The 15,526-nt window shown below is 38.0% G+C and overlaps 1 protein-coding gene across 3 annotated transcripts in view; it reads right to left on the bottom strand.

The window, feature by feature from the left end:
• Positions 1-15,526, bottom strand: part of TTC1 (tetratricopeptide repeat domain 1) — a 32,671-nt gene that overhangs the window by 15,653 nt on the left and 1,492 nt on the right. For all 3 annotated transcript variants that reach the window (XM_086759111.1, XM_086759112.1, XM_086759113.1), the window contains exons 3-5: positions 4,599-4,659; positions 2,645-2,757; positions 605-641 (exon numbers count right to left, since the gene is read on the bottom strand). In XM_086759111.1, coding sequence (XP_086615237.1) covers positions 605-641; positions 2,645-2,757; positions 4,599-4,659 — 211 coding nt within the window. The remainder of the gene's footprint in view (positions 1-604; positions 642-2,644; positions 2,758-4,598; positions 4,660-15,526) is intronic.

Below are 15,526 nucleotides of genomic sequence, written 5' to 3' on the forward strand. Positions count from 1 at the left end.
TGATTGGTAATTTGGACTTTTTTCCCCAGCTGTCATGGGGAGTTTAACAAATATTCAAGCATGGGTGAGTGGGTGGAAGCAATAAAGCAATGCACAGCTGAAATGATTTCACCAGAAGCTGCAGAGAGAAAAATATGCAGGACAAGAACGAGAGAGCATAAGCCCTTATGACAAAGCAAAAGCCTTGCATAAAAGGGACTTGATAATGCTTTTGATTCTGTAAGGCCTCCCAGTTCTTTGGAATCTGGGATTAAACCAAGATTTGGGGGGCAATGGCAGGTGGAAGTGGGTTTAAAATAGCAGGTGTAAGACAACAGCTTCCATAATAAAAATACTTTCCTACTAAAAAGAAGTAAAAACAGCAGCTTTATTGGCACAAGAGAATAGAAAGTAAATTATTATAGACAGGAAAAGTTTGACAGATATTTTACAAAATAAATAATATAAATAACTCTAGATTCAGGTGTCTTCCACCACAGCTTTCTATAAATTCTTTAAAGACCCTTATGCCTAAAATTACAGCTCTGCAGTAAGGCACTAACTGGTGTAATTTATGTAAGAAAGATCTGACACAAGAGCAGCACACAGGAAAAAAAAGTCATACCTTTGCTGCAGTCACTTAGGGCAGCTTCCATCTTGTCCTAGAACACAGAACAGTTTTGTTATATTTAAGTCATATTTCTTGGGAAACACAGTATTTACAATTGCAAGCAAAAAGGTTTGTCTGGCATTCCAGGGAACTGGGATGTTCACGTAATCAAGGCTTTTCATACCGTAGCTTCTAATGTAAAGCTCTTTACCAGTGATTAGCTTCCTCTCTGTGAAGGCTGCCAGTGTTCAAATCGCAGGGCTGCCCCGCTAATCGGTCTGCACCAAACAGCCGCAGCAAGCTGCAGCCCAAAGGCTGAGTCACATCTGCAGGCCTTGGCTTAACCCAGCTACAGCTTTTCTACCTTTGTCAATTAATTAAGGGGTTGGAATAGACGGTTCCCAAGACTCCCAGATAAATTCTTGTCTGTATGAGCTAAGACATTTGGAAACCAGACACTGCCTTTAGTACTAACACAGCTTTCTCTACAAGGGACAATGAATGAGACTTCCAGAAGTGGAAGGGACAAGATTTTAGTGCAGCCGGACAACCACAGTTAGAAGATGAGAGGCAGGCAATCTGCTTATAATGAAACACACACAAAAAAAAAAAAAGCAGAAAAGCTGAGACAGAGATCCTGTTTTCATCAAAACTAAAAGGGCTTAAAAAAAAAAAAAATCAGGCTGTTCCATGCTTGTATTGTTGATATAAGTAGTAGTAATCTTTCTACACCCAAGGAACTATTTTCTCCTCCATAAAACAGAAGCTGTCCAACAGAAGAATGCCTCACAAGCTTTTATTGTAGTGCAAAGCAAATGGGTGCAGCAGATATGGAAGAAGAAACTTAACGGGGAAGTTATTAATAATATGAATCTATTTTCAGAGTAATGTTTTTGGTCTGTCACGTTCCATTGATCTGTACTGGTAAGATACACTAGTTTGTGCACAGTTCTTGGGCTCCTTTGGAGACCATTGGATTAGTTTACCAGTGACGTGAATAGTTAACATCTGGACTATGAGGAGGTTTTTCAGTTTACAGCTTTCATATTTTAGAGGTTCGAGCTTGCTATTACAGATTTTATCCCATTTTTTTCTGTGTCTGCTCAAACAATTCAGTATCCCAACAGCAAGTTAGATAATTCTACCCAAACAAGAATACTCTATGCTAAGTAACACTTTCTTTATTTATGCCTAAATACAGCTGCAAGGTAAATGCCTAAACAGAGCTGCATCTGTCTCAATACTGGATGAAAACTGCAAGAAAGTTCCCTTTGCAGGAGAGTAAACTGAAGATAGGAGTTACTGTGCTATTTTCCTGTAATAATTTAATCTTAAAAACAAAGGAAAAAATAGGAAGTAATTTCTCCAGAATTCTTAGTATCTCCTCTTTATAAAGAAGTGAAAGTTTCTGTTCAGACAGATTGTGTTCTATGCCTTCCATGCTCCCTAACTGCATTGCTGATTCTGGTAACATCTGGGCACCTATCCCTGGTCAAGGAATAGAAAATGTATGAAGAAAGCTGCAGCCATTCTATCCAGACCATGCCATACTACACAGGTCTCTCCTACTACCTAGCAATTGTGAAGGAAGCAAGCTAACTGAATTGAGAAAGGCACAGTTACGGAGTCCTGCTCATGCCTCAAAGCATTTGAGCCAATTAAATGAAGACAAGTATAGGACAATGCAGGCTTTTAGAAAACACACTAACTAGCTACAACTCTGAAAAATCTAATACATGGTCTGCATATACTAAATATGCTTAAAGACATCTGTTCCACATGAACTTCAAATTTCATTAAAATAGAGAGAATTAAAAAAAAAAAAAAAATCAGTGTTTTAAACATAATGCAGCAGAGCTGTTCCAATTGCAACTTCCAGGTTTATATTCTTCCTCAGCAAAACCAAGCGTACCAGCATTTCTACTGGGAGCAGGAGAGACTGAGCAAGCAGCAAAACCTTCAAACAGCTCTCCTTTATGCACCCCTAATAACTTCATTATTGCATTTGTCATACAATCAATACATGGTATTTCATAAAATAAAAAGAATATTCACCTGTTTCATTTTTGCAGCAGCTCTGTTTGAAAACAAGACAGCCCTATCTTTTTGGAAGCAGGCTGGACAAATTTGCAGAGCCTTCGTGTAAGAGTCTTCTGCCTCTCCATATTCTGCAGATGCAATAGGAAAAAAAAAACAAACCAGATAATTTATTTCAAACGCCAGTACAGTCAGGGAACCACATGCTAAGATTTATTTGGAAACATTTCTCAATATATGATACAATATTAAACCAAAAGCAGTACCTGCTCTCAGACAAAGTGCATCACTAAGTAGTACATAGATCAATGACAATTAATTATTTCAAAATCAACACCCTTGTAAAAGCAGAAATATAGTTCTGAGCTTAATGTAACAAGTGCTGCATGATGTGCATATAATTCTCATCCCTGGAATAATTTCATTCCATTTGAGTACCAGCCTTAGAGGTAGAATCTCTTTAGATTAAGCGTACCCTCAATATGGTAGGAAGCATATGCTGAAACATGTCACTGCCCCAATACCTGTTCAAAGCAGCTCTGGAGATATTTTATTTACCACATCATCTTCAAAGACTGACCTAAAGGTCAGTCACCACAAACCCATTATCACCCGAAGGTCATTCGTCATCAAGTCTCTCTAAAGCAAGGACCAGTGGTAAACCACATGGGATTATCAAGTTATTTGTTTTCTCATAAAGGTAGAGTCAAGAGTGAAAAGGCTCTATACTGACTCCAAACAATGCCCTGCCAGCCGACAAGTGCATTGTCCTCAAAACAGGGCAATTCTTTCTGTGTACATTAGCTGGTGACCATTCAGGTGCTTTAAAGGATGTGTATTTCTGATTAATAAGCACTTTGGCAGGCACAGGTACACTGAAAAGATCTGCCAAATAATTTCTCAAGAAGATGCTATGGATGAGACTTCAAAAAATGTTTCGGCCAACGTTACAGGTTACTGCTTTCATGGCCTGAGCAGTTCCCTTCTGCCTGCTCTGATGTTTGCCTGAATTGGTAAACCATTCCCTAGGAATCTTCTCTCTTAGCACACAATAAGAGACCTCCAATAGGAAGGCTACTGTCTGGTTATCAGAGTATACTTCTGGGAAGGGCAAGTTATTTGTTTGTGTCCCTGATGACCGAAGAAAGTATGAATCTGCATTTCCTGGTTTCTTTGTGAATCCTCTAGCTACCAAAACATTAAATGAAAGGTGAGTGTCAAAATCACTTTCCCCTTTATGTTTTTTAATTAAAAAATATTGGTACAGTTATTCATTACTGACCTCAACCCTGTTGTTATGTTCTAACTATGTTCAGAACATGTCCAGTTCTGGCATAAGCTAGAAATTCACATACCTCTAGATTTTTGTAAAAATATACGTATGTGTGTGTATCTGTACATCTCTCTATACACACATATACATGTATGTATATATGTATATAGATGTACATGTAAGTATATATAGATGTACATATATATGTGTGTATGTATATATAGATATCTGTATATATACCTACACACACAAACACAGAGAAATGAAATGTAAAACAGATAGTCAGTGGATAAAAAGAAACACAGAAACGTACAAAGGTATGACAGAGCTACTGAGCCCTGCTTCAATTCTAAGCACATGCATTAGCAAGACTCAAAGCCTAGTGGAAGCCTTTTTTGATTAGTAAAAGAAACCCTAGCACTTGGAAGGCAGTCAATTCTGTATCATATTCTTGGATTTAGACACTTTGCTTTCATGAGAATCCTGCTTTAGTAATCCAAGCCTTTGTGACTTAAACTTAAGGAGGTCTGCTATCACTTTCTGTTCTCCAGAGCTGGATGAAAAATGATACAGATGATAGATTTGAACAATGACAGGAGTGAGATCTTCCTATGGGTTTTCTGCAACATCATAATGAAGGCTAAGTATTAATTTAAGATTCTCTAACTTCCGTATGGTGTTAAGAGATTATTAACCTACCTCCTTTCTTGAACTGCTCATTTCCCTTCTCCTTCAGCGTTGAGCTCTCCTTTCTTCTTTTCTACAAAAGAGAAGACAATGTCTCAAAGTATTTAATTGAAATGGACAAGTAGGTCAGCTGCAGTTCCAAATAAAGTATGAACGGAAAACAGAATAAAATATAATCTGAATAATTTTAACTAGTATCAAAATTGCTTGCTTGTAGTCATTATGATATAATACGCTTTATATATGCATGAAACACTGTAGTATACCAACAAGGCAATTACAAAGCTCCAGTTCATGGACAGCAGTATGCAGAAATAGCATTTAGAGTGAATTACATGGTTTAAACTAATACGTTAGCTTTTTAGCTGCTGTTTGCTTCTCCTTTACAACTCAAATGAATTCAATCACTGTAGGTCGACTATGTAGAATACATTTTAGATGTAAAGTCTCAGAATTTTGCTTAAATAAATCTACCTCAGAAACAATTTTCAGAGATGTACAAAGCATGTTGAGCTGACTGCGGTAGAAACAGATTCATGGATAACATTGCCCTAAAAGATTTCTTATGCAGAGAGCGACTAAGCCATCAGACCCAGAGACAGGAAGATTGTTCTGTTATACAGTGAAAATTGCACATGCTGAGCAGAGTTGCAGTTTCAGCCATGAATATCTTAACAGTACTCTTGGCACAAGTGAAGTTGACATGAATGCTCTTAGCCTCTGACACATAAAACACAGGATGTCATCAAGCCATCTCTTCAACCTATTTACAATGGAAGTCTTTCACACGCAGACATACCTCACACAAGTAAAACCAAAGCGGTATAAGTAAGACAGTAACATCAAGAAGCAATGCTTATGTTCATGAATCACTTCTATGGTAGAAAAATGAGCATTTCACCACGGATTCTGCCCCAACACACATGCATACACAAAGGACTTAAATCAAGGTGTCTATGAATTACAGATCATTGAGCAATTAAAAAGTCAACACTAGGAAAAGGAGCAGTTTCCTTTCCTGCAGATTGTGTAAATCAAGGATTAATGCAATTATCAATATCACACAGAACATCTCCTTGGAAACAGCTAAATATAGTACTCTTTGTGGAGCGCTGCACCATCTCACAGCTATGCCAAGTAGCTGACAAACAATACAAAATCAGAGGTTCTCTCCTCTTGCTTTTATTGGTTTTGGAAAGTAATTTACCTGACCACTGTCACCATCTTAGTAATAACAGATCACAATGCTCTGAACACTAGGCTCAGGGGAATGCCATTCAGTTGCGACACACAAAATTACACAGTAAAGTATCATCTGACCCTGGCCTAGATCACAGATTTTTTTCCTATCAAGTATGTTTTCTAATATTCATTGCTCCTCACATAAAAAAAAATAAAAAACCCCTCAAAATATAAGCCAGAGAAAACATGCACCACTATTTCGAAACTGGCTTTCCTCCAGCCTGTACTGACAGACCTACGCAAGTCCTTCCACAATGTCACTTGCAGCAGTGCTCACAAGCCAGCTGGTGCTTTCTAAATACGAACTTACAAACAAATTTGAGCACTTAAGGTACAAGCTGCATTAAAAGCATGAATTCTTTGTATATATGCAGGATTTTGCTGTTCAGCACACGGAGTATGTAACTGCATTTGAAAGCTGTACCCAACTTTTCCAAGTGCCAGACAGAACAGCTCCAGCAAGGTCACTGTCACACACACAGTTGGGCCTCCACAGAAATAAATTTTTAAAACATCTTGAATGCATATAGGGTGAAAGCACAACAGAAGTAATTTTCATACCAGTGAACAAAGCTGCCAGATTTCAACACAGAACAGGTTTGGAGATGATGATCCTACTGGAAAACATGAAAGATCTACATAGACAACTCTCATTCAACATAAATGCTTGAAATGCTAGCCCTACTGACTTCATTGCTTATGACCTATTTAATGGCCTTTAAGTGCCATTAACTGATTCACTGTTGCATAAGGCAGAGTTACAACTCTACTGTAACAAAAGAAATTTTTTTTTTAATAAAATGAGAACTACAGCATGGTCACCTGATGCAGAAACCCTAAAAACAAGGAATCCTGGATGAAAAGCTTTACTTGTATGTCCTGTATTATAATTATTTTTCTTAATTTTATTAAAAGTATTACAAAATACTACATTAACCCCAGTTAAGTATTAAATACTAATATAAAAAGTGGTTTGCATTAAGAAGGCTTCAGTGGAATAAGCTTTATATTAAAAAAATAGTAAAAGGAACAAAAAACATTCTTCAATTATGGGATTCCTTCTCAGGTAGCCAAGAGGACTGTGACCTAGAGCGCAGAAGACAGACCCAGGCGGCTGTATGGCCACGTTCACTGGGGAAACATGGGCAGATGAAAGTTACGAGCAACTGAAGAGTTTAAGGACTGTCACACTGGGAAGCTGATGAGTCATACAACTCTTCTCTGAAAGCCTGTTCCTTGGTACGTCCTCCTGCCTGTGAATGAAACTGCACAGACTTCAAGGATAGAGGACTATTAGTCACATAACTGTTACAGACATATAAATGTTAGTGACAGCCTTGTGGTCACCTCTGACTGACCAGAAAAGGTGTTGCCTAAGCACGTTTCAGAAACCAGCGGCGTTGTTAAGACCACCGTATATGGTTTTGCAGCTTACTCAGCTCCCTGGAAAGCAGCAATGCAGGCAATGCAGTCCTGGTTCAAAACCAGTATTTCTGTTACAGCTTGACCAACATTTTCAAGATATTTCAGGTTTCAGGCTACCCCTTAAGTTCCAAACTGTACAAGTTTCCAGAGTATTTTTCAAAAAAACAGTAAAGTCTAAAGGGTAAGAAAATTTTACATTTCCAGAAAATATGAAAACATATGTTTTATGTCACATCCTAAATGCACTGCCCTCTGAAGCACACTATGTATTTGTGAAATACATACATAATTTATTCCTCCATATATACAGCTTTAAAACAGAAAATCCCAACACAAAAGCTGTGGGAAGTCACCTATTTTGGATGAATTTATATTTAACCTGAAAAGACTGCTCCAATGGATGCTGTTAGAATTTGTTTTCTGTTCAAATTCAGAGTAAAAAAAAAGCAAACCAAACCAAAAAACTAAAACACTGTTAGAAGACATAACGTCTTCACTCAGTATGCTGCATTTCCAGCTTCGATGGACCATTGCAAATTGACTGGTCATCAGTTTACTGTGGTCATATCAGCCTAGAGTGAAAAAATTGCAAGTGACTTGTCCTTGGGACAAATTTTGCACAATGTCATTTCAGTATCCCCACCCACTCATTTTTCAGAAAAAGATTTAAGTAGCTGCAGGGCAGGCTACCCTTTCCTCAGTGAGCGAAGTAGGTCAGACTGAACTCCTAGAATGCTCTGCCTAAGGAAAAAGATATCTCGACTCTCTATGTTCCCTGAGGCTGCTCATAAGCGACATTGGGGTCAGGCACAACTTCCCTAACTTACACTCCATTATAATTTTCTGTTAGTCAAAGTCAGCAAAATCTTAAGGTTTGGTTTTTTTCAAATTTTATTAACACAAGAATGACAAATTCCAAGTGGCATTAGTTTTTGATGTACAAAGTAAAAAAAAAAAATAAAATTTGAAGTCAAGAAGAAATAGCTACATTTAACTAGTAATATGATTCTTAAAGGATCTGATTAGAAATGTTTACAGATTTGGATACTGAATTACAATCACCCACATTCTGAAGAAACTAGGATCTTAACATAAACCTGCCTGGCAAGCAAGAGGTGCTGAAGATTAAGGCCCGATCTGAAGTAACGAGAAAAGACAGCTTGCCCTCTGACAATAAAGTATAACAACTCAAAAGAAAGGCCATCAAATACAGTCCCTGGATTTCAGCTTTCTGTCAAAAAACTCTGGGTTAAAAATGAAAGCATTAAAGCATTATTCTACTATTAGAGAAGAAAGCAACCTATGCATTTTCACTGTTTGTTTTGGAAGTAACCAAGATAATTAAAGTGCTGGGGGTGAAATCCTTAAATATAAATATAGCTGGTGAGAGCTGAAGGATGAACACCCTTGGTTTGTAATGCTTCCAACTATGCCTCCTCTGGCTGTTCCTATGCATTTTGTTTGATCAATTGATTTAACTTTGCTAGGGAACTGTTCTTGGCTCCAGTTTTGTCAAGAGCAGCAAATGCATGCTCTCTCTCGTCTGTAAGGCTATTTATACAGTGTGACAATGCACATCTGCATCCTGTAGACCCTTCTGTAAGGTCACCAAGTAGCAGTCAGTTTAAAATTACTGGAGTTCAAAGGGTGCACAGAAGCAAGGAATTTAAACAGATACGGAATATATTTTTCAGCTTCAAATACCAATTCTAGTTCTAAGTCATGCATTAGTAGTCATCTGCTTCCCCCTGCAGTTCTGTGAAGCTATTGCTGTATCATACATTCAGGAATCTGAATTTGAATTTAAGGTTGTAGTCACTCAAAAAATCCTTTTTCAAATCTTGCTAGAGTTGTCACTTAAACTGTGCCAAATCTGCCCTGCACACTCAAGAGGCAGAGCAATAAGCATTGCTAGACCCTGGCCAATCTCTGCTCATTGTAACCCCATCGTAAAGACCCGTTAGTCTTCCCACTGCCAGTTCGCTACCTTTTCCTGAAATTGTGTGCAGCACTCCCAGAGACAATAGGTCACACCCATCCTTGACAGTCAGTTTAAGTTAACATGCCAGACTAACCACGACTACTCCTGAGTGACAATACATGCCATGCAGTCGTTCCTGTTCCAGAGGCAACAGCCTCAGGCAGAAAAGGAGAGCTGACCCCTTAATCCATCACCATCACAAGTCCAAAAGGTCTTAATTTGACAGTATCAGCATCTTCTGGAGAAATGCAAAACTGAATATAAGACTATAGCAGATAGCAGCACTTAAAGAAAGATGAAGGTATACTTTTTCACTCTTTATATTAAATTGCCATCTATCAAAAGACTTTTTAGTTTAAAAATGTAACTCAAAAGAACTATAAATCACACAGAAAGATTATAACTCCAGATTTTATCCAGTTTCTTCTCACCAGCACTTGGAATTAATTACTCTAGCAGATACAAATATATTTCTCAAACGTACTTCTCCAAGCTTTGATTCCTCAGAAAATACAACAGGATGCTTTGTTCTACTTTGCAACATGTAAGACAGGACAATTTTAGCCTAGCAATCGTCTTTTCCTCCAGTTTGACCAAAACAAGACCATACGTTGTATCGGTGCTGTATTGTATACAGGATTCAGGTTATTAAAGTAGGTAATTTGATTTAGGAGATCACCATTCACTGTATTTCACAAGATTGCATTGTGGTGATGGCTTCAAAACCCAATTGTTTTGCAAATTTTATAGTTATAGAAGATCATTTTGAATGCTGATGAGAATTGCTAACAAAAGATATATCCTTATTGGTATTTGTGAGTAATTTATGTATTAAGTTTTACTGCTGTGCGGACAGTTGGATTGTCTCATGTATTAATAACCTGGTTTTTTTTGGTCCAGCCACATAATTCTTCCTGGAAAGAGTTCTGAGACCATCTCCAAGTCACCAGCACCTGAGGATTGCTCCAAAATATGACTCACTGTGTTGTATCCTGTCTTCCATTTTGTACCTTAGCTTTTATTTTGTAAATACTATAGAAAAATCAGCAACTTTGGCAGAGTCAAGGTTACTATACTATACGGACAGATGAACCTAGGAAAACACCAAATGTTAAAATTAATGACTACACATGAAAAGCCATCTCAGAAGAAATCCCAGATCAATTCTTCAACACCTGGAAAAGCAAATTCTATACAGAAGCTATAATTTATGGAAGAACAACGGCCTCAACCTGAAGGATGGGGAAGAAAGGTTGAGGAAGGGAACAGTTTAAAGGAAATTTCTTGATTAAGAAAATGTTCTCTAACAGATCCTAAAACTTCTGGAGAAAATAGGAAAAAAAAAAAAAAACAAGGAAGTTTTACTGTTTAAAGTGAAAAAATCTCAGGTATAACTAAAAATTATTACTTATTAAAGATCAGTTTCACTTAATTCTTACAGAGTTGTTAACAAGATATTAATCAAGAATCTCCTCTACTAAAGCTGTGTTCCTTGTCTTGCTGACACATTTCCTAGTATTAAAATAGAAGTCAAGCATGACTACAGCCAGCTGTAGCTCTAATGTAATCGCCCAAAGGAAGGAACTGCTTTTGAGGAATATTAGGTATTTATTCCAGGGTCTTACAGAAGCTAGAAAGGAGTGTTCTATATCCAAAATAAGAGCTCAGTAGGCCAAATACTTAAGTCTTTGCCAGACAAGGCCCAAAGAACAAGACAACATCTGCCATGATGGAAGAGCATGAGGGATTTAGAATCTTGCTGCTGGATAAACTCATAATTAATGGGTGTCCCTCCAGAAGAGGACTGGGTCAGACTGAAGCAATTACCATGTAACAGCTGTTGGGTGTCTTCTGATTAATTCTGCAGACTAGACCAACGTCAAAGCCATCACTGTCAATGACAACTAACCAGAAAAAATCTGTTTGTAATGCATGAAAAGCAATTTACTGCTCAGTGCCTCTGCTGAGGCAGCAATCAGCATGCTTTCAAAACAACAACAACAGCAGCAAAATCTTATAAAAGTGAATTTTGTAACTCACTGCTTAATTCTCAAGAGGCTCAGAGTTGCAAGTTCAGGCAAGTAACCATGCTCTATGCCACATCTGCTTTTAAGACTACTTCTTGCAGGTTTGTGGCTTAATATCTCTTCAAGTTCTTATTTTGCTTCATTACGCAGAGACAACTTCTTAAGGTATCGGTACTGTTTCCCTGGAAGTAATTCCTCTTGCTTAAAAACAGAAATGTCACTGTATGAGGCTCTCGAAATATAACTGAGAGAAAACACACAACCACTTGCTCTTCCACTTTGATCTCTGCAGCAGCTTCTGCACGGGTGAGAATTTCTACACAGAGCTGCTACCACGAATGCTTGCACATAGGATATGCATAAGTACACAGAGCAAGGAGTAGAATCTGTCTTTGCATCTCCAGAATAAATCAGAGACTTTATTTTCTACAGCCTAGTTATTGGAGAACATAGCTCAAAAGAACCGATTTATTAAAGCCGCTACAACATAACAATGCGCTTCTTTTAAAAAAACCCACCCAACTATTAAGGTGTAGCTCCATAAATTCGATTTAAGCAGAGCTAACATCCCACTCTCCTTATGACTTGAGTACATAGTTTATGGTTGGTGCGGCAACCACAGTTCACAGGTTTTTCTTATTTAAGCAAGTAGTGTAATTGAAGAAAATCCATCTACCCCTGTATGCCATCACGAGGCTGCCATCGGATGTCTACTTTTACCAGCACTGCCCTTGATCTAAAAATACAGCATTTTTTTTTCATCTGAATCATCCCCAGTAACTGGTTCACTGCACGTTCACGCAGGGAGGTGCGCTAGCACAATGAAGGAGGCAGCAGGGGGCTGAGAAGAACTGATGGAGGACTGCCTAAGCACAGCACTGCTGCTGAGTGTCTGGTCACAACCTAAACAGCCAAATAAACGAGTTCTGAATATTTCTACTTCATTTTCTCCACCTGCAAAAAAAGTCATGTTGCCTTTCTTCTCAAACGACCTTTTGAGTAATTGGAAGGAGGTTTAAAGTGTCTGAAAAACTTTGAATAAATGGATGTACAGCAGCTGTTTTCAGACCATAACTGCAGGATTTTTTTTCCTTAAAAGCTGTATGATTTAACAGATTCTTTTAATAATCAAAATATATAAAACATTTCACTTTTTAAAATAAAAATAAAATGAAATTTGTAGCCGTCAATTCCAAGTACTATGAGGAAAGTTCGGGTGGCGATTCAGGAATGACCTATCCCTATGGTTTTACTACACAGAGAATGTAAGGTGATGCAGGGTAAGATCATACAAATGAGCTACTTCAACAGTTAAAACAACTACTGTAGGCTTCTAATTAATCTCTAGTTTCTGGATTTCTCAAGCTCTGCCTATAAGAGATACCAACCATAATTTGTTAAAGAAAAAAATAGCTATATTTTAAAGACTGCTTATATAATCCACTAAGCTCTCCATGGAATACAAAGTTCGCAATATAAATATTGCCAGTCTAATTGTTACAGTGATACTAGGAGGTGGAATCCCTCCATTTCATTAGGTATAATCATAAACCACGCTGAAAGCACAATTGCTCAATACCACTGGAAATAAACTTATAGAAAGATGAGAACTGCAGCTGTCTCAATACTTTCTCTAAGGAAATCTTTCCAGCTTTAAACAGTTACTATTTTGTATTCCCATAGCACCTTTCAATGGAGTTCCACAAAGTTGACTGCAAGTATTCAACATTCACAATTCTTTTGCTCATTTTACAGAGGGTACAAAATTGATGTGCAAAATTAAATGATACTTAAGAATACAACAGAAACAAAAGCAGCATGAAAACGAAGATATCAAATTTCCAGGGCTGCTGCTCTTTCTAGAGTTTCTGTGATGTAACTTTCCCTTCAGTTTTTAGCATTTTGTCTATGAAACTCTCAAGCTGCCTTCAAGTTACAGGATGCTGCAGAAGCCTCATCATGACTCATGATGACAATGCTCTTTGTTGTACAAGCAACAAGGCCATGCAGAAAAAAGGGACAGTTTACTGTAAACTGGAAAAGACAGAAGGGCAATGTGATACTGGTTTTCCTGTGTAGCAAATCAGTGAAGGAAAGTGACTATTGCACTCTGTTCAGCACCTGACAGAACGCACTTGGAGAGTACCCAGTTTTGGTGTCGTGTCCCTGTTCCTCGTATTGTGCCCCCCCCCCCCACCCCCCCCCAAATCGACTTTCCAGAGGGAGTCCAGCAGAGGACCCCCAAGATGGTCAGGACACTGGAGACCATGACTTAAGCAGACAGCCTAGAACTGAGTTGTTCAGCCTTTGGAAAAGTGTCACATTGCTAGAGAAGATGGAGATGAATTCTTCCTGGAGGCACGCAGAAAAAGAAGGGCCAGTGGCCACAAGTTGCAACAAAGGAAATCTAATTAAATTCGAGGAAAAAAGTTTCCGCCGTGAGAGTACTTAAACACTAGAGCAGAGACCCAGAAAGGATGTGCCATCTCCAGGCCCTGAGATGTTTGCATGGCTCTGGGCGGGCTGATCTAACTTTAAGCAAGGGACTGGACTACATGACCTCTCCAGAGGCCCTTTCAGGGCAAAGGATGCACTAGGCAGCATCTTGAGATCCTCTGTACCCCCATTATTCCTTATTAGATCTCAAAGTATTACAACTGGCAAGCATCATTATGCCCATTTTGCAGATGTCAAAACTGAGAGCCAGGAGAGATATGAAGCGATTTCCACAAGGTGAAGCAGCAGACAAGTGTTACATTTAGTTTAATTCCTACTTCAAGGAGATTACATTCCACATTCCCCATCCCCACTAGTCTCATATTGCTTTTCCATGTCAAGGAACTTCTACATTAACATGGCAATCTGTACTACAGGTAAAAAAACCCTCCCTTTTTGTCGTCACTGATCTGTTTTGGTCAGAAATCCTACCCTACTAGCAAGGGAAGCATTTGAGTCACAACTTGATTAAATTTCTCTATACTGGTTTGTTACAAACGATTTAGATGTTTGGTTGCCTCTGGCATCCTAGCTCTGCATATTTCTGACCCTGATTCTCTATTTACAGTAGCTGACAGCAAGACTACGGCATAGTAAGGTTACTACCACGCCCCTCCCCCTTTCCAAGTTTTTTGGGCAATGTATTGCCAGCATTTATTTACTTACTTATACAACACAGACAGGGCTAGCCAACAGTTAAAAAAGCGTGGTCCAGCTTTACCACGTCAGTTGAATTAGAAAAGATCAGCCTGCCTGTACAAAAGAGTAATAAGCTCCTAGAAATTCACTGAAACATTCATAACATTTTAAGTACTTAAAAAAAATAAATATATATGACCCTTCATTTCTTCTTTTTCATTAAATGCCTCACTTTAGTAGTACTTGCCCATTACAGTAGTAATTTCTTCTAATGCTCCTGGTGATCTGGGAGTTTCCAGAATAAAAACGGTACAGCTATACAATAAACTGTCTTCTCCTATGAAATAGGGGCATCTTTCCTAACGTGCAGCCTACCTTCTCTTGTCAGCTGCCATTCCTTGCTCCACTTTTTCCTTCCCTCATCATAAGCAGTTGTTCAGTATGTTACCTATAATGCAAATTATGCAGCTAGTCCTTCAGTAAGGACTCTATTTCCTTCATTAAAATAAGGTCTATTTCATGACTACAGGACTATAAAAAAAAAATGTGCTGAAGTCTTCCCTTCACATAAGTTACAATACATCAGAATTCAATCTTTTCCCCAACTACCAAAGACTATAGTAGTACTTTTCATCACTATTTTGATTTTCAGTACAAGTAACAACTTGTTTGGATAATTTAATTATTTCTCAGAGAGTTGATCAGTTCTTTGAAATATGATCTGTTCAAGAGACCAAGCTATATAACTTGTCAAAAATAATGTTAAAAAAAAAATTGCAAGAGTTGTATATTGGGACACAGATTTTAATATCTTTACTCTCTCACCATTTGCAAACTAAAGTTAAAAAAATGTAGGAAAAAAAAAAAGCCATAATCAGTAGAAAGCCTTCCACTATTTGAAATGAGAACATAATTACCAGTGGAATTCACCACATTACTCAAGTGAACAGAGTCTAATCCTGAAAGTGATTTAACAAGTTTTCTCAAAGTTAGGAAAAAAAAGTTCTATCTTTTTTTCTAACTACCTGACAACCAAAATATCTTAGAACCCTGAAAACTAACTGCTGTCAAGTGACACCACTGACTGAGGTTCAAAAGAAGTGGTTCACACGGAGCAAACACGACTACAG

This window comes from Chlamydotis macqueenii, chromosome 14 (genome assembly GCF_036417535.1).
Source record: "Chlamydotis macqueenii isolate bChlMac1 chromosome 14, bChlMac1.mat, whole genome shotgun sequence".
Classification (NCBI taxonomy): Eukaryota; Metazoa; Chordata; class Aves; order Otidiformes; family Otididae; genus Chlamydotis; species Chlamydotis macqueenii.